This window comes from Sander vitreus, chromosome 16, assembly GCF_031162955.1.
Source record: "Sander vitreus isolate 19-12246 chromosome 16, sanVit1, whole genome shotgun sequence".
In the NCBI taxonomy this organism is placed as follows: Eukaryota; Metazoa; Chordata; class Actinopteri; order Perciformes; family Percidae; genus Sander; species Sander vitreus.
This window is the reverse complement of record NC_135870.1, coordinates 25888652-25913783: the sequence shown is the minus strand read 5'-3', so window position 1 is coordinate 25913783 and position 25132 is coordinate 25888652. Positions and strand designations below refer to the sequence as shown.

The following is a 25132-nucleotide window of genomic DNA, read 5'->3' as shown; positions in this document are numbered from 1 at the left end:
ATCTTTTGCATATGCATGCATTCTAGCAACCTAATTGTTATTTTTAAATTGAAACTGAACTGCCAAAGTGTGCAAGTTATTCTTCTTCTGGCATTTTTTTTTGCTCTTACCAAACAGCTTCAAGTGCAATACCCACACCCTCGTGATTAGAGTGGGGCAATTAGGTTTGCGATTGGCAAAGAAGCATATACAGTATGTGGCTAAGCATATGAGACACAAGTGTATGAATGGGACCAGAGTTGCATTTACACCTGGCTGTTTTGACATTAGAAAAGTACATGATCCAACAAAGGGGGCTTTCACACCTACCTCATTTGGTCCGGACTTTCTGACTTTTCAGTTTGATCCGAACCATGAGGACTGTGGTTACCTGCTCCTCAGATCTCTGCAGGGTAAATCCAGACAGCTAGCTAGACTATCTGTTGAATCTGAGTTTCTGTTGCACAACTATAACAACTTTTGAACGTACACATGTTCCACCAAAACAAGTTCCTTCCTGAGGCTATTTTGCAGAGGCACCGGGGCTGACCAATGTGATTGGTTTAAAGACATGCCAATGAACCAGAGCATGTTTTCCGAGGCAAGATGAGGCATACACTATGCTGCTAAGTGTAAATGAAAGTGTATTAAGTTTCCGACAGGACAGATTAGACTTGAAAGGGGAGAGGGGGAATGACATGCAGCAAAAGGGCCGCAGGTCGGAGTTGAACCTGCGGCCGCTGCATCAAGGACTAAGCCTCTTTATATGGACGCGCGCTCTACCAGGTGAGCTACCCCAGCACCCAAAATAGACCCTATGTTTGATGTAATTTTAATTTATACCTGCCAGCCAATCTGAAGCGAGTACATATTTATTGGCCATTGCATTACATAGGTTTTGCATCATTAGGCTTATCGGCCGTTTTTGGTGATGTTTCTGAACCATAAATGTTTGGTAATAATAATAATGTACTTTATTTTAGTATTTTTTGGGGGCTTTTCCGCCCCCGACAGGACAGCTAAGGGAGAAAGGGGGGAAGACATGCAGGAAATCGTCACAGGTCGGATTCGAACCCTGGACTTCTACGTCGAGGTATAAACCTCTTAGTATATGTGCGCCTGCTATACCCACTGACCCAACCCAGCCACAATTTATTTTAGTATTAAGTAAATTTGATGAAGTTTTCTTGGCTCGAGTTGTAGTATGTATGTAGTGAAGTCATGGCAGTATGCAGGGCTTCAATGGGAAATGGCAACATCTATAACGCAGAAGGCTGGTGTCTGGTGAAAATTAGTAACACTAATTCACATTTGTAGAAGGCTGCAACAGTTTAGATGACTTCCAGCTCCAGTAAACATGAAGTGTTCCAATCATAACTGCACAATCATGTCATTATTAAATCAGTAACCACTTCAATAAACCCTGTTTCCATTTTCTTTTTTTCTTCATCTGCTTACAGCTAGTTTCCAGCAAGGCTTTTGGCTCTGTGCCTTTATCTACATTGTTTTCACTTAGTATTTATAAAAGTTTTGCTAACTCTGCTGCTTTTTAGCTTCCAACCAGTTTGCACATAGATTTTGTCCCTTTTTTTTTTTTTGAGTTTCCTTTTGTTCCTCTGGTTGTGATGGTGTGTAGAGATCTAAGCCACAGTTGGCTCGACTTCACATGGGCCTGTGCGGAGAGACGAGGGGGTTTGTCAAAGGAATCGCCTGCGCCGCTTATTCTTCCTCCACCACAGAGATGGAAAAAAATAATAATAAAACAAAAAGGATCGGCCTTCTTTTTTGAAATATTAATCTCTCTTTTTGGAAAGGCCTCTGTGGGCCCTGAGCTCGGCTGTCTTTAAAAACACACGCAACGCGGCTGATTCAAGAAAACCATGTTTGAACTCGCTAATGTTTTTTCTCTCTTTTTCTCTCTCCTTTCTATCTGTCTCTCTGTCTACATGAGCTATTCTCTCTCTTCATTTAGCATGCCATTAGCTCTCCAAGCTGTTGTTTGTTTTCTTGCTTTAATGTTCTTTTTTTTAACTAAACAGCAGAAAAACAAGCATAAAAAACAAAAGACACAAGTGATATATATATATATATATATATATATATATATATATATATATATATATATATATAAATAAATAAATAAATCAATCATGTACAGTTTCTGGTGTGTGCATGTGTGTGTTGGCTGCTGCGATTGCATGTGGTTACATGGTTTCCAAATGTTTTCCTGTGTGTGTCTAGATGTGTGTTTGCATTCTTATGGATGTGTGTGTGTGTGTGTGTGTGAGGGCACTGGCACCAAACTTACTTGGGTCCAGATGTTCTAATTATAGAACAGCTCTGCTGCCTAATGACAGGAAATGCTGGCCTCTGTGTGTTTGTGTGTGCATGTGCAGAAAAAAGTTTCTGACGGACACACTGACACATTTACTGAATGTGCGTGAGACAGACATATGCATGAAATTCTTGCCATTAACCTCTTGAACCCTGATTTCCTCCTTACATGTTCCCCTAAGTAGCTTTTTTTTAGTACATTGTTGCCCAATGCCGGGTGGAATTAGCAAGCTAACTTTAGCGTTAGCTAACTAACGCCCAATACTGTTTTGTTGTATCATAGCAATGATTTGTATTATTTCCGGGTCAAAAAACACTGCAGCGGAGTGGAGAGGGTCTGTTGGAGCATGCACAGATGCTTAACCCGATCATACTCCTGTTAGGACGTATACATGCAGGATTACCCCGGTTACTGAAGGAGTTCTCTAGGTCTGTTAACCAGGTTTAATGATAACTTAACCGGGGTAAGGTGTTTACATGGTGTTAGAGAAATTGGGGTATTGCCTTAACCCGAATATAATCGTTTTTTTAAACTGCATTTAAACGCACTGATTGTTAAAGGATAAATCCGGCGCAAAACGAACGCCGTGCTTGAGCTATGTTACTGGTTACTGGTTACACGGCTTTCAACTGGTCATGACTGTTTTCCCAAGATGGCGCCCGCATGTATATGTGAACGCTACTGTCTTTATAAACTATCTTTTTAATAAACTGTCTGTACACTTACAAAGTTCTCAATGCTTCAGTTTACATGTAGGGACCCTCATTATTCTACCGTGGAAGTGTGGTGCTATTTTGAGTTTTGTTAGTGGTATAGAAATAGCGATTTCTTTTTACTTTACTCTCTGCCCCGACGACTAGTGCTATAAGCTAATTAGCAGTTTGCGCTAAAACTGGTCACATTCGATTAGTATGAAAACAAATCCCAGAGAACGGTTGACTCGGTACACATGTGTTATTAACCCCTTGGTTCATTTTGCACCAGATTTGTCCTTTAATATGGCTGGAGAAAGAAAAGGTACTGTCCAGGATAACACCCATGCTTTTAAAGGTATAGTAAGTGATGTCCATACACAATCCAATACACCTTTGTCAAATTCAGCGAATATCTCCTCACTGTCACCTAGCTCTCTATTTTATGTGTGCGCTGAAAAGAAATCTGGTGTTAATACACAGCCCTGGCTGTGTAAATGGAATACAGAAAGGAGTGCACGAGCCACAGGCGGCAACAGTTGATGGTGGTGGGGAAGGGGAGGCAGCATCTGAATGTGCTGGCTGGCCAGTGGTTCTGTCTGTGAATCTGGGGGGCGGAGCTTCTGAAGGGGGGGGGGGGGGATTGTATTTGTTTGGCAGTGAAGTTCAAATATCAACAATCTTTGCACAGCACCTTTAACCTGTGTGGAGACAGGTATGTTGGTGTTAGCAATGCTCGATGGTGTTTTTTGCCAGCAACGGCTCCTTCCGGGCAGCGCTGCGACCGCTGCCTCCAAGGCACCTAACCCTAACCTAACCTTAACCCTAACCCTAACCATATCCATTGCCTAATTGACTTCAAGGCAGCTTAAACTCATAAACTCTTGGTTATGTTAAAGTGCTCATATTATGCTTTTTGGCTTTTCCCCTTTCCTTTATTGTGTTATATATCTTTCTTGTGCATGTTATAGGTTTACAAAGTGAAAAAGCCCAAAGTCAAAACAATTTAAAGTTTTTAATGAATCCCATAATACATCATTTAATTATATATCACTGTTACGTGACCCAGATAATTTAATAACACAAGTACACAGTCTATGAAGTAAACCACGCCTCTTTATTATCATAAAACATTGTATTTTTTTATCTTAAATGAACATAAAACTGACAATTACCATTAGCAGTCGTACCCTTTAAGACCTTAGCTAATGTTAGCAACTAATTGCGGTTAAACAAAGAAACGGCTATTATGTAAAAGAATTGCAATTAGACAATTATGTAATAATTGTTACAGGCCTAATTCTAACTCACACAATTCTTTGACTTCATTTGTCACTTGCAACCTTCAATCTACCTTTATCACCTTTACCTTATTTTGGGGCAAACCGGGACGATTGAAACGGGGGACGAATGAAACTTTCCAGTTTTCTCTGAGTGCAACGACCATAGACAGACGTCATTTGGACAAAACATAGAACATATTAACCTCCGTTGCTCAGCCAAATACCTTCCTGTTACGTCCTTTTTATCACGGAGTTACAGGCGATAAACGATTTTTGATAGTCAAAAGTAAACTTAGCGGCTTATTTTTTTGGATTATTAATGAGGATTTTTCATCATGCTTATTCAGTAGACCATTTAGTGCTCTCTCCAATCCCAGACTTTCACATTGCATGTTTGTTTGAAATGGATGCAAAACAGCCTATAATGCTAAATGTCTATGGCGGGACCAATGAAACAGCTGTTTCAATCGTCCCGACCAGGCAGTAAACCCCATGTATTCTAAGTAATTGCACACATATCTGTGTTTATACTATATTTTATGCAGGTGAGACATGGAAAAGTGGTTTTTAGAAATATGTAAATATGTTTGGGGCTATCAGGTAGGGGGTCGAGTTTTGCCATGTTATCCTATGGAGACTGACGGCCTGTGGGTCATGAAAGGCACTTATTTGGATGTACGGTGGCCTTACCCACATAAGAGCAGAGTGAAATAACATTTTGTACTATAGAAACATTATATAATTGGAAACATGTATTATTCTAGCTATATAAATGGCATAGTGCATGGTATTTCCATAACCGCAAGATAAATGCTTCACGATGACGGCAATGAGTTGTTAACAGACATTCACCAAGACGTATAGCCCTGCAGCAATCTATCTGAAATAACACCTATCTGAAGTACCATTCATGATATGTTGCCAAATATTGAAGTTGTGGGAAGTGTACATAGCTTAAACTGTATGTTTCTTTCGTCCCCCATGCCTGTTTCATTCGTCCAGGCCAGGATGGACGAATTAAACAAAACACACGTCTGACTTCTGCTTAAATAACTCCCGAACGCTTTCGTTCAGAGCTGAAAATGCAACTGTATTTGACAGAGGACAGATGTAGGTTGCTAGTGACAAAATATTAGCTTTCAGTGTTTTACGATGTCTTTGTAAATGACGTTTAATTAAAAAACTGTTTCATTCGTTCCGGTTCTCTGTTATGACCATTGGGTCTTTGAACAGCTAAACGTTCAGTCAAAAGAAAAACTCCAATCAACAAAAGTCCATCAATAATAACCACCAATCAATACAAAAATACAGATTTTTGTCCTTTATCCACGGAAAGCTATTCTTCTAGCCTTGATTATGGTCATTCCTGTCCTCTCTCTCTCTCTCCTCGTTACTATGGTAACAAGATGCCAATCGATGTGGCATCTCCATCTCCAACTGTCCTCTCGATCAGAGATCCGTAACCACGGAGACAGAGTGAGGGAAGAGTTTCTTTCTCAAGCTCTGTGTGTCGAGTTTGAGATGGAGGTGCCGTCTGCGCTGTGCCTTGCTCAAGGGCTCCTCAAGGGAGACTAGGAGAGAAAGGAGGCTGAAACAGCATTAAGAAAGGGGAAGGAGGGAGAATGTAGGTACGTATGTATGTACTTTCCAAAGTGAATGTAGGAAAGGAATGAAAGGAGAGAGGGAAGAAAGGATTAAATGAAAATAAGAAAGAAAGAAAAAGGAAATGTGAAGTGAAGAAAAGAGGAAGGAAGGGAGGAAGGAAGGAAGAAGTCGGAAGAAGAAGAGTAAAGAAAGGATATGCAACAAGCGAAGGGAGAGAAGGTATGGAAAGAAAGATGAATAGAAGGGGAAGCGAGGAAAAGGGAAAGTAGGAAATGGAGGGAGAGTGAAGGAAAAAGAGGTGGAGGAAAGGAAAGAGGGAAGCATGGAAAGAAAGCAGGGAGGAGAGGAGAGAGAGAGAGAGAAAAGAATGAATCATGTAACAAAACAGGACATGGGCGACTTCCTGAATGTGATCATTACATCACTTCCTCTGCTTGTCCAGCCACACGCACGCACGCACGCGCGCACACACACACACACACACACACACACGCACACGCACACACTGTGGGATTGTGGGTGTTAAACTGTTTAAGCAGCTTTACAGGAGAAGATATAGAGACATAATCTGACTCTTAATTCTTACTGTGTGTGTGTGTGTGTGTGTGTGTGTGTGTGCGTGCGTGCGTGTGTGCGTGCGTGTGTTCATTACCCAGAATAATAACATGAATGTAGTTCAGTGAGTACAAGAAGCTTCTCTTTCCGTTATATAAAATGATCTTTGCTTCTCATCTCCTATGTCCCCCATTGTCTTTTGTTTTATAAGGCAATACATTTAGAAAGGTTTCATATTTTGTAGATATTCAACAACTCCTCTCTTGTTTTCTCCTCTTATTTCTCCTCAGTATCTCTTATCTGGTTTCCTCTACTTTTTCCTTCCCTCCTATCCTCTTATCTCTTCTCCTCTCATCTCCTCTCCTCTACCTTCCTACATAATCTGACCTGTTGTTTGTGACTTGCACAATTTGACATGTAAATAGTTATGCTAAATCATGCATGTGTGTGTGTGTGTCTTTCTTTCTTTCTGCTTTTCATAATGTTGATGTTGTGTTCAGGTTTGATGCATCAGTATCGCAACACGTTTGTGTTTGAAAGGTCTTTTTGTATCACATTGACAGCTGAAGTTGACGATACTTCAGGAAAGTAAGTTGTATTTGAAGTTGACGTGAACTAGTGAAGTGGAAGCTGTTAAAGGTCCCATGGCATGAAAATTTCACCTTATGAGGTTTTTCAACATTAATGTGAGTTCCCCCAGCCTGCCTATGGTCCCCCAGTGGCTAGAAATGGTGATAGGTGTAAACCGAGCCCTGGGTATCCTGCTCTGCCTTTGAGAAAATGAAAGCTCAGATGGGCCGATCTGGAATCTTCCTCCTTATGACGTCATAAGGAGGAAGGTTACCTCCCCTTTCTCTGCTTTGCCCACCCAGAGAATTTGGCCCGCCCATGAGAAAGAGAGCGACATCATGGCTTGCAAACAAGCAAAGTGGCAGTTCGTCAAGGCCACACCCCCACCCCCCACCTTGCCCCCCCCCCCCTCCTCCTCAATAGCATTTAAAGCTACAGACACAGAAATGGCACATCCTAAGGAAAGCGCATTGTGGGACTGGCTCTAGTGGCTGTAATTCTGCACCAAGGCTGGATTTCGGGAAAGAGACTTCAGATACAGTATTAGGGGACCACTAAGGCCTATATAAAAGAGACTTCAGATACAGTATTAGGGGACCACTAAGGTCTATATAAAAGATACTTCAGATACAGTATTAGGGGACCACTAAGGTCTATATAAAAGATACTTCAGATACAGTATTAGGGGACCACTAAGGTCTATATAAAAGATACTTCAGATACAGTATTAGGGGACCACTGAGGCCTATATAAAAGATACTTCAGATGCAGTATTAGGGGACCACTAAGGTCTATATAAAAGATACTTCAGATACAGTATTAGGGGACCACTGAGGCCTATATAAAAGAGACTTCAGATACAGTATTAGGGGACCACTAAGGCATATATAAAAGCATCCAGAAAGCAGGATGTCATAGGACCTTTAAAGGAAATTAAGTTGAGCCTCAAGCTGAACCACTGAAAGAAGTTAAAGTGGCTGTTAAACTGAATTACTGGAAGGAATTGAAGCATTACTGAAAGAGTCAAGTGCTGAAAGGAGTTGAAGAGTCCGTTGCAGTTTGAGCACTGAAAGGTATAAATGTGTCGGTCATAATGAAGTTATAAGAATAGCTGGGAGTGACACATTAACACAATTAAAGCTGAGACCATTTGTCCATTAATTGATTAGTCGATTGTAAGTAAATTAACGGGCAGCTATGTTAATAATTGATTAAGAGATTCTGTCTTCTTTTCAGTCAAAATGTGATGATTTCCTGCTTTCTCTTACTGCAAAACAAGCAATTGCCGACATCTCTGGGAAACTGTGTTGTACTTTCTTTCTTTTTTTTTACAATTATTTATGACATTTCCGGGGTTTCAAAATTAATTTCACCAAGGGCCACACTGCAAAATGAGAATGGCATCAAGGGCCAGACATGTCATTTATTGACATGCTTTTGTTTAACAAAAAGTAACTAATCTTTGACTGTGTTATTGCATGCCCCATTTGGCCTTTTCACTTACAGTTTGGTCGACATAAAGCCCTACAAAAGTCAGCGAAAAAGTTCCTTAGCCGTCATAGAGTTTAGCAAATCAAGCCAAACAATGATTAAATTTTTTTTTAAAGTAGGCTACTACACAAGGGGGTAAGCTTCTCCTTGGAACGCGTAGCTCCTATGGCGCCATTTTGATGCTAACAAGCCATCACCTCCCTTTAGCATTCCATTGACTGCCATTGATTTTGGCGCCACTTTGACAGCGAATAACTTTACATCTGAAGCGTTTAAAGACTCTATTTGTCCATTGTTTATTTCTAAAGAAACACGACAATGTATAAAAGGCTCCATTACCTTGTATCTCACATTTTGGCTCCGTAGTAGACGTTTTTGTAAATGTAAAAAATAGGCTAACGATTGTGTCATAACCACACAACTTACTGTCACATAGTAGAGGAATTACCGTACAGTACAGGAGAAGCTTGCAGGCAGTTTGGACTTACATTAGCTGTTTAAGTCTAATTACTAATGTTAACTAGCATTTTAGTTAGCACTAATTAGCCTGTGCCTATGTTATCTCCTTACATATACCTACGCTCTCCGTCTCTGCAAGATTGGGAATGATTGAGATTTCTCTTGGCACAGCTACCAGAAGACTTCCAACTGTCAGACACGTTGCTCACGTCACATTTACGTCGTCTCTCTCAGTTGGAGACTGCGCAGTAACGCTCAGCCATCACCGGAAAAGTGCTTCTAATATCCTTCACTGGTCTCCGTCCAGAGCAACGGCATCTGTCGGTCCATTTTATATATGTCAATGCTACTACACAGCTGACCCACAACAACAAAGTCGGAAATCTGCCAAATTCTGCTTTGAGTGTCATGTAATTGCAGTTTAAAAACCTGTTTCCTGTCTTTTTGGTTTGGTGCCTAAATTGATATGCGGCCCGGGTCCAAATTTGTGAGGGGCCAGATTTGGCCCGCGGGCCTTAAGATTGACACCTGTGGACTTTAATCCCATTAATCATAATGAAAATGTCATTGTTAGTTGTGGCTCTAAACACATTATAACAGCTATGAAATAGTCAAACTCCCTGTGGAGAAAATGAAACTCTTCAGTACAGAGTTTTCTCAGAGCAGCATTAGGCCTCCTGCACACGGTCTACGTGGCGTGAACGTGTCAGCTGCATGGTGTGTCCGTTTTTATTTCGGCTCCCATGTTTACAGGTTAGAGCTTAAACACTGCCTGCGTGACACGCACGTCTCAGGCACGGCTTGAGCCACACCAAAAACGCGTGCATGCTGGAAATAGAACCGACGCCTATTTTTCATGCAACACGCAAGTGTGTTGGAAGCCTTTCCAGGCAAAATAGAATACAAACAGATGTTTATATGTCATTTTGACACGAATACATATTAATAAATGACATGTTGTTTGAAAGGTTAAATGCATAAATGCAGATATAAATGTAATAAAAAAAATTATTATCAATTTTCAAATATTGCACCTGTCAATACAGAACGAAATATTCTGTAGTCTATTTTGCCGTCAATGCTGCCGACGTTGTCTTTGCTGTAATCAAATCAGTATATAGGCCTATTTATGTTTAACATGAAGTATACTACTGCTTGAGTGCAGGGGAAATGGGAACCATAGGCTACATGTGTACAGACACGTTTCTGGTGTGCAAAGACATAGAAAATGCCATGCAGCCGCAACTGACACGCAACAGAAGCGCCACGCTCACGCCACGCAGCCAGTGTGCAGGAGGCCTTAGAGAAACTGCAGCTCCAAACAATTAATGTCAACATTTAGCCGTGCTGGCGTCCACTTGTTCCAAACCAAACAGGAAACTACACATCACTTTACAGCAGCAACAATAGCTACCTGACAGTTTGGTTGAATTTGTGTTTGGAGGTGCAGTCAAGTCATTTCTGATAAATGTTGTCTTCAAGGCTGTTAGCTCATTATGGCTGCAGTGGCTTCCGTGAGGGATGTGTCTGAAATGTGAAAAGGAGGCTTCAGGGTATCTCCAGTGAATATGAAAGTTAGAAAGTCTTGTTTTCATTTTTTGTGAAAACAAAATGCTTTCATATTACCATTGACACTGAACTCTTTTTTTAGTTTTTGACAATTATTGTGATTTATCTATTGCGTTTCATTGAATCTTTGTTTATAGCTGTGGCCCATATGTCGACTTCTGATGTTATTTTTCAGTTAAAGAACAAAAACATTTATGTTTTTAATTCTTAATTATCAGGGCCATGAGCAGACATAAAACAAATACCTAAACAGATCTGATGACAGTCTGATCACCACACGCTGTTTGACGTCTGTGTGTGTGTGTGTGTGTGTGTGTGTGTGTGTGTGTGTGTGTGTGTGCGTGCGTGCGTGTGTGCACGCGTGTTGGGGGATGGGCAAGGCCGACAGTTAATTATAGAGTTTGGTTGGGGACCAGATGAGAACAGTGGGGCTATAGAGCTCGCACAGGTGCAAGCAAAAAACACACACACACACACACACACACACATATTAAACTTTCCACACACACACACACACACACACACACACACACACACGCTTGATGTTCTCGCAGCATGACCACCGTCCTCATTTCTGTCAATCAGAGACCATTTATTACCATCATCAACACTAGTGTGTGCGTGTCTGTTCGTACAGGTTGTCAACATGCTTTCTTATTCCCCTATAATACGCACAACATTTTTGTTGAATGAAAAAACTATTTTCATGGTGAATGTCTGTTGCAGGTAATGCAATCTCTCTAACCGTTAAAGCACATTTTCAGTGATTACCTTCACAAAAACACAGAGAAGGGTTTTTGTCATCATGTTGTGGTTAGCGAAGAGAAGCTCATCACTTGTGTATCCAGTTAACTTTACCTGCTATATCTATGAGGTAGGCTACAGCATATCTGAGGTATTATAACCCAGTGTGTCCACTTCTTATTAAACCGCCTTTACAACACAAACGCTACACACGTGCTACACACGTGAATAAAATCAGACACCGGTCACCGCGAGTATTGACGGTCAGAGTGACGTACAACGGCGTCCCGTGGTGGAAACACCAGGAAAGCGCAGAGCAGAGCCAGCCCCTGACCTCACGACAGCTGCAACCAATAAGGTCCAGCTGCGGCCTGTAGCCGCTCTCGCCACGCCCAGTAGCCGCTCACGCAATGCCCATGGTGGCCGCTCACGCTACGCCCTGTAGCCGCCCATGGTGCCCACTCACACCACGCCCCTTGTTTTCTTTGCCTTCAAAATAAAAGCCAGTTTTCTGCAGGCCCATGGTGGCCGCTCACGACACGCCCCTTGTTTTCTTTGCCTTCAAAATAAAATCCCATTTTCTAAAGTTCTTTGCAAAAATTGTATTTCTAATTTTATTTTTCTAAATAAACGCCCGTTTTCTATAGTTCGGGGTGTAACTATAGAAAAATAAATACAAATCTCACCCTTTTGCTTCTTTGTCACAACATTATCATTGATACATTTCACACTCGGGGACAAATACAAATGTGATCATTGATTATGGTAGACCCTGATAGCTATCGCAGCTTTTTTAACTGATCGGGGATCGGCATTCACCCCGATTGTCTTACTTCGATCATTTACATGAGCTTGTAGTGATCGCCGCCTTTAATCACACATGCCATGCGCCACAGACGCACCGCCAGACCGCCTGGATGCCGACACTTTCAAACCAAGATGGCTTGCGGCCACTCACTAGTATCTGTCCAGAGAGTGTCTCGTAGCTTGCCAGTCCTAGGCAACAAGTTCAAAAATCTGTCTTTCTTAGTCGTCCATTTTTCATGCTTACAGGCTGTTATTCCCTGGAGCCGACATCTGAGTTAAACACAAGATGAAAATCAAAGATTGACTTTTAGGCGCGAGAGGCGTCACTAAGTTTAGTTTTCGTTATCCAGTGGGGACTGTGAGACTGTTTATTCTTTGGTTGGGGGTTTGCTGGGATCCTAAAGAGAACTGTTTTGGTGTTGAGAGAAAAGACTCATTTGCTGTAAAGTCTTATGACATTGTCAAGGGGTTGGTGTGTGACTTTCAAAAAGAGTTCAATATATTTCTCTACTGGGGAGTTTTGCCGTCCCAAACAACATGCAGACAGATTAGATTTTTTAAAACAAACTTAATGTATCATAATTAAAAGAATACAGGATTAAAACACATATCAAAAGTATAATAAAAGATCTCCCTTAAAAGAAAATACTATCTCTGTTATTGGTCCCTGTGACCGGGACTATTATTGGGTTTATCTGCTGTTAATGGAAACTATGAAGGAAGTGATCTCTTTAAGCGATCTATAATATTGTTCGATATCATGTGGTAACCACAGTAACACCCATTTGTGTCAGCTGGTGAATGCGGGGATTGTCCCTGCTACATCAGAAAGGGAAAATGTTGGCATTATTTTGGCAGTGACACCTGTATTGTAATTCTGTTTCTACCTGTTGGTCGTTATTTTTTTAACAGATGATGGCCAGTTGTGGTCTGGACTATACTCCTAATCAATTATTTCTATTTAAACAAGTCCTCCAAACCATACGGCGATATAGGTTGTTTATTCCTACCCTCTAACAAGACCCATTAGTCTGGTCCTCTCGTACATTTCATTTGTACAGAGAGTCTAGCCACTCTTCATGGATAAGTGTTAACTTCCTTGAAGGCGAGTACTCTGTTGAAGCCACGCTGGATCTGCCATAACCAACCGATAACGTTTGGTCGTGACGTCGGCTTAGCATCGCTAGCATTAGCCTTAGCTAACTCCTTCACCACTAACGGAGCGAGCTGGAAAATGTAACTTTTCCCGAACCCCGTGGGGAGGAGGGCCACAACATCATGGCCACCAACAAAACTCAGCAAAGATTGTTCTTGCTCGGGCTTTAACTTCTGGATATTCGGCAGCGTTGCCACAACGGACCGAATGGCTTCGCTCGCATCTTTCTCTGCCGCCATTACGGAACTACAACTCAAACTAGCGCACGACCTCAACGTCATCATTTTCAGCCACTCCCTCTGTTCGCTGATTGGACCGGTAAAAAATTGGCCGGAGAAAACCCGCAATATACCGCAAACCCAGACGGAGTACTGAAGGAAAATGAAAATTGAGCAGAAGTACGTAGGAGGGCGGAGCCAGGCTAAAGACCCATAGGAGCGTTTCATAAATTAGCGCCGCTAGCAGTGGCAGGAAATACAACTCACAGGAGAGTTTTCCATCCTCATATCTAAACGTAACGTCACGGTTTTGAACACGTTAACACTGTGAAACAGTCGCAGTTTGGTTATGTTTAGGCACAAAACCTACTCGGTTAGGTTAAGGCACCAAAACTACTTAGTTAAGGTTAGGGTTATCATTTTAAATAATACAAAGAGCGGCTCAATGGTCATACCCGGGTACAGCCCTGTTTTTGTCCTCAGTGATCACACACACACACACACACACACACACACACACACACACACACACACACAGAGGGTAACTGTATTAATAGGAGTCTGTTTTGTGTCAAGCAGGTCTTAATAGGATCAGTGTGAGAGACATGGAGCTGTCTGTCAGTCTAAGTTCATTAACTGATGATAGATGACCTGCACTGTGTGTGTGTGTGTGTGTGTAAGAGAGAGAGAGAGAGAGAGAGAGAGAGAGAGAGAGAGAGGGCCGTATGTGTGCTTCTAAGAGTGTGTTTTCCTACTTGTGTGTAAATTCTCTCTCTGGTGTAATTTATAGCACTCAATCGGAGGCCTTATCAGGTGCAGGACATATGGACGCCTCCTTCTCTCCTCCTTCTCTCCTCCTCCTCCACGTCTTTGAACTCCTACACACCAAGTTGTATTTCTCTCTCCTCCTCTTCCTCTCCTCCCTCTCTTCCAATCTCACCTCCTCTTACTTTTCAATACTGAAGGATGCGTTCTTTAATTTATTTCCCCCCTTTTTTTTTCTCCTCTCCCATTTACAAACGGACCATATTCGCTGGACAAAAACACGTGTTTGAACATCAGTGGAGGATCTTAAAATACAAAACTGTCACAATAACCATTTAAATATTCTACTTTTTGAAAATATTGATCAGCTTGACAGGTTGCACACTGATGTCTGGTTATAACTTTTTCCTTCTTCTTGCAATACCAAAGCTTACTTCAATCTGCATTTTATTTTAGAAACCCTAGATATTGTTATTCTGCCAATCATGATATTTGTTCCCTAAATCCATCAGGGGTGTGTTCCCTAAACCCAACTGATCCACGGGGTGTTCTCTGAATCAAACTGATCCAGTGTGTCTTGCCGAAAGTTGAACAAGTCTGCGTTCCTTAAACCCCTGACGATCCTAATATCATCTCTGAATCCATCTAGTTCCCGAGTCTCCCCTATAAATTCAACCTACCATAACGTGTTCCCTAACTTCAGTTGATCAAGTGTGTGTTTCCTAAATCTTACTATTCAAGGGTGTGTTTCCTAAATCCAGCCTATCACGTCTGTTTCTTACATCTAAATGATTGACTATTCCTTAAATCGAATTCCAAAGTGTACGTTCCCTAAAGCCAACTGATCAAGTGTGTATCACATGAATTCCATCTACCTTAAATTCATCTGGTTGTCTAAATCCAATTGATTAAGCGTTTAATCCCTGTATTCATTTTCCCAATTAATGTGTGCTCCTTAAATTTGAATTAGTTGTCGATTGTGTTGCACAAGTGTATGTTCCCTGAACCCAGGTGTTTGTCAGTTGTTTGTTTTGAAAAATCCACCCGGTCATTGAATACCCATTCCTTCAATCCAAATGACTGTGGCATACGTGTTACTACTGATCAAGTGTATGTTCCCTAAATCCAATTTACCAAGTGTGTTTTTGCGTAATTTTCACTAAATCTGCACAAATCCTATTCTATTCCACAAATATGTAGCCCAAAGGGTACTTTTGTTGAGGTAGTGACTTTTGGTTTGACTCCAGATGGCTTTTTGTAACTGAACCTGTTTATTTCTATTGTGCTTACACACACACACACACACACACACACACACACACACACACACACACACACACACACACACACACACACACACACACACACACACAGATAAGCTGACATTCCAAATGACTCGACAATGAATGTAAGCTGCTCACTATACACACACTGACACAATGGAGAGCCTATTGAGGAGAGATTTGTGCACTACAATTGATGAGACGACTGTGACCGTGTGTGTGTGTGTGGGTGTGTGTGTGTGTGTGTGTGTGTGTGTGTATGTGAGAACTGTAAGCGAGAGCAGCGTTACAGTTGCACGTATCTCGACCTGGATGAACTGCTCTACCTGTTATGTACAAAAACATCCCTTCCACTCTCTTTCTGGTGATGTCAGTTGTCAGTGCCTCTGTACGTCCAACAAGTCCTCATATTTGAACAACACATTTAGTTTTTTGTCAGTGTGATATGGTTGTTAGAAAAATGATTAATATGACATGTTGGATTGGCCACCACTATGGTTAAGGTTTGGTTTAGTTTAGACAACTGCAACTACTTGGTTCTGGTTAGAAAAATCTGGTGGCCGTTGTTGGAAGGAGATGTAGGAGGATGTGAATCGCTGTCTCCTGGGTCAAAGTCAAACTTTTTTTATTTTTTACTTCCACATCTTTACCCTCTTCGTAAGACAGCAGTAAACTAGATTTTTGTGTTTATAGAGCTATAGCATGTATATATATATATATATATATAACCAATCTTGTCAGTCGATCCACCACTTTGGTCCAGACTGATATATCGTAACAACTACTGGATGGATTGCCGTGCAATTGTATAAACACATTCATGGTCCCCAGGGGATGAAGCCATACTGGCTTTGGTGATCCCCTGACTTGTCCACCATGAGGTTGACATGTATGGTCTTTAGTCAAATATCTCAAGATAGGGCTGTGCAATTAATCCAGATTTGATCGCGATTTGGGCTCCTAACAATCACAAAAACACTGTAATCGAGAAGGTTTTGAATGACATGTGCACTTTCGCCCCTCCCGAAGGCTAAACTCTCTCATCCGATAGTCAGCGAGGTCGTGTTTGTGGTATCTGGTGGCATTAATAAAATCAGTGCGAGTGAAGATGGCAGTGGGAGAGTAGCAGCGTTTGGTGAGCAAACTCCGTTGTCTGGGAACAGAAACAAATCATCTGCAATAGTTGCTACACGGTGGTGTCTGCACCAATGAGTAATTGTGTTAAATAATCAGGATTTCAATATTGACCAAAATAATTGGGATTATGATTTCTTTTTCTATAATCGAGCTGTCTTATCTCAAGAACTAGACATTTTTTCCCTCAGGATGTATTGTAATAACATTGGTGATTGGTGATCAGGTCAGCTGTGATTCTCAGTCAGCGGGCTGACCTTTGACAGATATAACATCGTGGATGCAATGGAATGACAGAGTGGATTATTGGTCTGCAGGAGGCTTAAAGGACCATTACATTTCACAAAGACACATTAAAGGCTCTGCAATCATAATCAATAATGTTTAATGACATGGAGCATGGACAGAGAGAATGATTTACGCTCCAGTAGTTGAATATAGACACCTTACAGTAATATTATATGTATTATTAAGTGATGAAAGGGATGTGATCACTCACATGATTATCTGAGTGATTTGAATGTGCATCTGAGGACTAGTATATTCACGATAGCAGCCCCTGTGTACATTTTAAGTCATAAATACAACACAACTGTGGTTTGAAACGGCAAGAACAATGCAACTGTGACTTTTGTATTGTCTCATTTTTATCCCATCTTCATCCGCTTATCCGGGGTCAAGCTGCAGATGCTGCAGCTCCAGCTGCTTTTTCATTCTGTTAAACTAATTTGAATTTTCTTTTCTTTTTACTTCCTTTACTTTTTTCCTGCTTGTTTCCTGGTGTTGACAGTATTTTTCTGTCCATCCTGATTTGTTGTCTGCAATTTGATTCATTTATAAAGTATAAACTTAAAGCATTAAATGAAATATTGGATTTCTAGGCCACTTATTTTCCCCAAAATGTATTTTGAAAAGATCATGCTAGATGATCCACTCTATGGTTTCCTAAACTCTACTGCAATGTTGCGTTTCCTGTCATCTAAATCTCTATTTTTCTCTTTTTACAGATATGGAGGAGAGAACAAGTGCAGGTTCATGGGCAAGTGGAAGTCGTTCTTCCAAGGTAACTACCAACAACAGTACTACTATTGATACGTTTTTAAATGCTAATATATATACAAATATATAAATTGATGATGGCACTTTTAATATTACTATTATTGCCTGCCATTAGAACTTCTACTGCCTGCTGGGACTATCACTACCATAATTCATGTTCTGTTACTTAGACTTATGAGGAGACTTTGGAGTTGCAGAGATGGATGCATTTACACTAGATGGCGCTCTCTGTTCAACAAAGGGTTGAAAGCACACTGAATTGCCATACCTTGAGCCTTTATCTTTAAACCAAGAGCGCCGTCTAGTGGGCTTATCATTAAACTTCATGAAGCGTCATTTGGCCGTCACTACTAAAACCGGTTGTTCCTATACAACCGATGTCTACCGCACCGCATGGCACCGCAGATTTCGGTGCCTTATTTCGGTGCCACTTAAATCCCTGCGCTGCTCTCTGGTGCTCCGCAACGGATGTCACAGGCAACAGAAGCATCGCGGCATGTGAGGCTAGTTAACATTACACTTGGCAGCAGGTAACGTTAGCCTACCATTAGCTAGAAGCTGGCTTATACACGGCTAAAATGCCTAAAGCAGTTGTAAAAAATTCCAACACCAGGACGTACAACAGAGTAGACTGGCTGCATTTTTTGACACACCATGACCACTGCCAATGTCGGAGATCAAAAAAAAAACTGACGGGGACCTAATGGGGCATTTAATTGCATCTCGTAAACTCATGGTGCATTCAATTGCACACGGTTCAGGCACCGTTTAGGCACCGCCACTGTTTTAAAAGTATCGTTTTAGCACTTGTATCGGAAACAAACCCAACAATACCCAACTCTAATTGGAAGCTAGCTGTCTCCCCTCCAGTATATATGCTAAGCTAAGCTGACTGCCTGCTGGCTGTAGCTTCATATGTAGCGTACAGAAATGAGGGCGGTGTCAATATTCTCATCTATTGGCAACTAAGCAAATAAGGATATTTCCCAAAATGTCAAACTGTGAGTGTGATCTGTGCAGCTGTATTATGACTACTACTGCTAGTACTATTATGACTACAGATAGTACTACTAGTGATATACTGTTGCCGTCTGTCTCCTGTTGAATTGTTTACTACCATAACGGCTTTTGCTGCAAATAGGAATGAATATAATAAAGACATGTAATAATTGTGAGGGATGTAACGACACACTCAACTCACAATTCAATACAATTCACGATTTAAGTTCACGATACGATTTTCTCACGATTTTATCACAGTTGTTTAAGAAAATCAGGTGCAGACAAATGACCAGACACATATTTTTTTTTATACAACATGAACAAAACAACAGATGTGTCCTCTTATCAAAAGTGCAATTGAAGTTGTATTTCATCTTAAAAATCTAAAACTAAATAAAAAGTTAATAATAAGATTGAATCAGATTAAAACAAATATCACATCAAAATAACTAAGTAGAAAAAAAATCTAGATTAAACTAGATCACGCCCTAGGCCGTTTAAAAATTGCATCACAATTCTTTTTTTATATATCTCAACTGGTTGTAATCTTTACACATTTATATTGGTTTATAACCAATTCACGATGCATCGTTACATTTCTCATTGTTGTTTATCTCTTTCCAGAGTTATGCAGATGGGTCTCAGTACATGGCGTCACACGACAGCCTCTCACCTTCGTATGCCAACTCCAGCAGGCTAACAGGTACACCACAGACTGAGTGTGTGTGTGTCTGTGTGTGTGTGTTGTATTATATTACAACGCTCTTTTTCCATCAACTTTGCATTCGCTGCTTTGTTGGGTTTCGATCTGACGGTGTGTGTGCGCGCGTGTGTTTGCGCGCGTGTGTGTGCGCGCGCGCGTGTGTGTGTGTGTGTGTGTGCGCGCGCGTACGCACAGAATTAGTGAAACACTATCGTACACAGGAGGAGACAGGTCATCTGGCATGCAATTTCTCTCCTTCCCTCGGCCCGCTGTTTGAAAAAAAACTTGAGGCAGTGTGTGCTCATTTACCCATGATGCTCTCTGCCTCTGGCTCTCTCCGATGTGGCGCCAGTTGTGAGCAAATGGCCACTGACACAGATAATCTGCCTCTCTTTCTCTCTCTCACACACACACACACACACACACACACACACACACACACACACACACACACACAGCTTAATTACCTTTGACTGGATGCATCAAATATGGAAGATGTCAGCTCTCAGCGATGTGACTCTACCTGCCCTCTTTCTGTCTCCCGCTCTCTCTCTCTCTCATTTATTGGTTTTTAATCACCCTTTCTCTTGTAAAACATTAGATGTTAAGACTTTCATGCGAAAGCCACAAAGAGTTAACACAAGAGTGTTTACACATGTTTTGGGGTTGTGTGGTATTTCAGATGTGTGTTTATAAAGGAAACACATCCTAGCAATGGGACTATGGACACCTAAAGAAAGATTTGTGGGACACCTTAACAGCTATATGTGATTGTTGAACATGTCGTTTCATAACCATGGGCATTAATGTGCTGCTAAACCCTTCCCTCTTCAGGGAAGGCTTTCCACCAGATTTAAGAACCTGGCTACAAGGAGTTGTCATCATTTATATCAGGAGAGACTTCATATAAGAGTGAAAATAAGTTTAATGAACATGGTGCATAATGGGTTGATATGTTAGGGTCCACAGCAATTAGACTCCATCGCAATGGAACATTTTAAAGGGGTATAGAGGCTATGGATATATAGGAATATCCACCCGATGGTCTGGACACTGGTGGAGGTGATATAATCTCGCTTTGCCAGACCTTCCTCCACAGCGCCGCGAAGGAGGGTCTTGCTAGTCCACACACCATTCTGGGATGGGAGAAAAACGTGCTCTGGTTCATTGGCATTTCTTTAAACAAATCACAATCGTCATGGGCGGTGCTGAGTGCCAAGCGGAGCCACGGTGCCGCTGCAAAACAGCCTCTGGGAGGAACTTGTGTTGGTGAAAGATTTGTACGTTCAAAGGTTGTTTTAGTCGTGCAAAAAAAAAATACTCCGATTGGACAGATAGTCTAGCTAGCTGTCTGGATTTACCCTGCAGAGATCTGAGGAGCAGTTAACCATAGTCCTCAGAAATCATCAAACAATGAAAAGACTGACATCCGGTGGAATTTTCATCAGAATGAGAGCAATCCCGGAAGTGGAACGTCATGGATATAGACTAAGGTGATGAAGGGATAAAGGAAGCCTGTACATCTGAATGGATGTGACGTGAAGCGGGGCTTCTGATGGAGGATCCCTGGGTGCTGGAAATGATGAGAACCGGAGGTGAACGGGGTGGAGGAGGGTCACATCGATTTTTGCCAGAAATGACAACTGACAGCAGCAAAGAGTAGAAGGTTTAAAGTTGGAATGCAACGACGCGATAGCGCACGGAGATTTTGGCCAAATCTGGTTGCTTTAACTGAAAGAGTAACACGCCCACATTCAGCTGATGACAATGTAGCTACCTAATGTGACGCATAGTAGTCTTCCTGAATGAACTTACGCTGAGCTTCATTAGTGAGGTGGCCCGCTGATGTTGGCCGATGATGTCTGGCTCACAGTCAGCGTGCCAGTTCATCCCGAAAGGTGTCGGATGGGCTTTGACGTCAGGACTCGCATTGAAATGGTAAAGCAACCTCCGGCTTTTGTTTTTCCTAAACTGTCGCCGCAAAGTTGGAAGCACACTGTTTTTTTTTTTTTTAAATATCATGTCATGCTGTATCAGGTTTCCCTTTATTGGAACTAAGGGTTCTAGACTGAACTACAAAAACAGCCCCAGTCCAAAAATATTTGGTTGTATATTTGAAAAAGTTTTAATTTGTGCAATTGAGATTCTGAAAGTATCATTTGTTACTTAAATAAGCTGAAAAAAAGCAAACCAGAATAAAACAGAAAGGTATAAAACATTGTTTTACTATCATATTGAGCTAATTCTTGTGTTTCACCAGTTAGTTGTTAATGCGAATAATAAGACTATATTGTGTGTGTGTATATATATATATAAAATAAAACAAAATAACTGCAAAACCTACGAATTATGGGCCTTTGCTAGAATGATCCATTGTGTGTGTGATGTGTTGTGACAGTGTTGTGATCATGGTATGTAGCTGCAGAGGCAGAGAGGCGTCGCAGAGTCAGAAATGGAAATATTGTATTCTTCATCCGGCACACAGGGAGCCACAATTTACTTTGATAATGATAACACTAAGAGACAGAGACAGCCAGGGATATGGAACCCCCCCCTTCCACACTCTCACACACACACACACACACTCACACACACACACACACACACCCTCTTCACGTTCTACCTGTGACTGTTCCGATTTTTTATAAACCAGATTTTATTTTTTCAATCTTTTATTGCTGTTGGCTTTTTCTCTCTTTTTTGCATGGCCCGGTGGAAAATGTAGCATTTTAGCATCAATACTGAAACCACAGAGCTTTCATTGCTATCATTGATGGTGTGTTTTTAAGCGGCAAAGTGCGACACCTGCCTTACTTCTTGCCACAAATGTTGACCAGACAAATGGGTGAGGAGAGAATATTCATCAAGTCTTTACTTGATGCACAGACTTGACAACGCTAACCCTATCACACGTCAACATGTCCAACAAACATTTGCCAAACAATGACTTCTGTTAATGACTCATTCTTGAGACATTGTCTTCAGTAAAACAGAAACAAACATAAAGAATTCACCCCCGAAAAAACTTTTTATTTTCGATTTTATTACGGTATTTTACCGTAAGTCGCACTGGACTATAAGTCACATTTATTTCCAAGACCAAGAACAGACATTTAATCTGGAAAGGCAAGTTATTAAACTACACAATAGCACACAGAACAAGGGGCTGAATACGGTAGGTGTCCGGTATGTTAACGTAACAGCACTGTTGACGAGCCTCTCCCAGCAGCATGTTGTTCAAGCACCCATCTGTGGACTCGTTCCTCCAGCTCTGGCCATCTGGATTTCAGCACGCGACTAGCTTTCTTTGTTTTCTTCATTGCAGTAAGACTAACCTTTTCGCCAGTCCCTCACAAGTTTCTCACTCACTCCAAACTCTCGTTCTGCTGCTCGATTACCGTTTTCGGCTGCGTGTTTTACTACCTGCAGTCGCCTGCAGTTTCTTTTCTTTCTCAGTTGTCTTTAGGAGCAGCATATAGTCGTCACAAGCCTAGAGCGCCTCTCGCGGCTGTAGACGGTAATGTTTTCAGCATGAAATAACATTTAACAACATGTTAAATTATATATATTTTGATATATAAGTCGCACCTGACTATAAGTCGCTGGACCAGCCAAAGTATGAAAAAAAGTGCGACTTATAGTCCGGAAAATACGGTAATCGATATCCGATCACTCAAACAAGTTCATTGGAGAGTTGATTATTTCAACCCAGCCGTAGTGATTAATAATATGGTTAAGGGCTATGGGCTTAGAAACATTTGTAAGTCATGTATCCCATAATTCCAGGTCCATAAATCATCTTCGTCTTTGTCCTCTTTTACATTTAAGCCCAAGGATGTTAGCATCACAACAGCGCACACACGTCTCAGAATGAGAAGCTTCGATCAGCATCGTAATGCAATAGTCCCAGAGTTGGTGCGTCATGAGTGTATTTGATTAAGTAGTTACCAGGATGAAAGTGACTCACAAGTGTTTATTGCAAAGTTCTGGTAATGGTTCATCAAAATCAAAGCAGACCCAGACAACGTGAGCTGACGTCACATCTGAGGGGGAGCAGTTAGTTCAGGTTAGTCCCAGCTTTGAGACTTGGTATTCATCATATTTCTCCCCTTAGATGAACTCAAAGTAAAAGAAGAAAGAAACACTGCAGAGTTAAATGAACCCGACCTGAACATGTAGAGTGTGAACGCAGCCTCTCTCTCTCTCTCTCTTTCCCGCTCTCCCCCTCTCTAACCTTGTCTGTCTTTCTTTACCCCCCCCCCACCACCACCACCACCACCATCAGATTAGAGTGATGTTATGCTCTAGATAATCAGCGAAGGGATTAGTGTCATCTCAGCGACCCCGCTAGATTAATCTACCGTCACTCACACACACACACACACACACACACACACACACACACACACACCAACACACACAAGCGCACACACACAGTAATCAGAAAATGTGTGTGTGTTTTATGCGTAAATGTTTGTAAATGTGGACTTGCACTTACATACATATGTTTCTACAATTGCATGTGCAGTTGTGTGTTGTGCGGATGCTTGTGTTTTATTCTTGAATATGTGTTTTTGTGTGCATCTTCATGTGCACGTTTGCATTTTAATGATTATTGGGTCTGTGAGGGAATTTGTGAAGACAGCTTCTGTGTGTGGGTTTTTCTGGGTTTGCGGTTGTGCATGTGTGTGTGTGTGTGTGTTGTGCAAGTCGGCAGGTTTCTGTGTCAGTATCTGAGTGTGTGATGTAAGCTTCTTCATGAATGCGGTTTTATGTGGTTAAATGTAGGGGCGTGTGTGTTTGTCTTCGTGTAAATGAGTGTATTTACCCTTTTACTTGTATGCGTTTCTACATGTGTGTTTGTAATTTGTTGTGTCTGTACCTGAGTGTGTGATGCTTGCTTTAATGTTCATATGTATGTAGTTGAGTGTGTGTGTGTGTGTGTGTGTTATTTTTGTTGTTTGTAGGACTTCAACTAATGATCATTTTCATAGTCGTGTCTTGTTTTGTCGACAACTCAAAGAGCCTCAGAGTTTAAAATCACAGAGGAGTGAAGAAACTAGAATATGTTCACAATTTAAGAAGCTGGAATAAAATATGTTTTGCTTTTTTTCATAAAAAAATTCCTAAACCAATGAATTGATCAGTAAAATAGTTGTGGTTTTTAATTTAATAGTTGGCAACTAATTGATTAAATGATTAATCTGTGCAGCTCTACTTGTTTGTGCATTCAGTGTGTGTGTGTGTGTGTGTGTGTGTGTGTGTGTGTGTGTGTGTGCTTGTGCATAGTTTTGTCTAAGTGTGCTTACTTGTTCCCGTGTGAACGTGTGTGCCTTTGTATTGAATTTGTCCGTCTTTGTATCTGTGTGTGTGTGTGTGTGTGTGTGATATGCTGGCTTTCATGCTTATATGTGAATATCTATGAGGATACATGTATATCTGGGTGTGTGTGTGTGTGTGTGTGTGTGTGCTTATGTGTTTTGTTTGCGTGAATGAGTGCATGTGTGCTCTTTGACTTGTGTGTTCTTGTGTGTTACAGTTTGTGTGTAAATATTGAGGTATTACATGATTCTAGCTTATGTGGTTATACAGTATAAGTGTGTGTGTGTGTGTGTATATCTACCTGTGTGTAGTTGCTTTGCAGAGCAGGTGCACCACCCTAAACCCCCTGCCCCCCCCCCCCCCCCCGCCCCTGTAACTGTCACCTACATAGTAAATGAGAG

The 25132-nt window shown here is 41.3% G+C and overlaps 1 protein-coding gene across 3 annotated transcripts in view; it reads left to right on the top strand.

Annotated features, from left to right (window-relative positions):
• tcf4 (transcription factor 4) overlaps nt 1–25132 on the top strand; it is a 318467-nt gene that overhangs the window by 58232 nt on the left and 235103 nt on the right. For all 3 annotated transcript variants that reach the window (XM_078271791.1, XM_078271789.1, XM_078271792.1), the window contains 2 exons: nt 17653–17708; nt 19331–19409. In XM_078271791.1, the coding sequence (XP_078127917.1) occupies nt 17653–17708; nt 19331–19409 (135 nt within the window). The remainder of the gene's footprint in view (nt 1–17652; nt 17709–19330; nt 19410–25132) is intronic.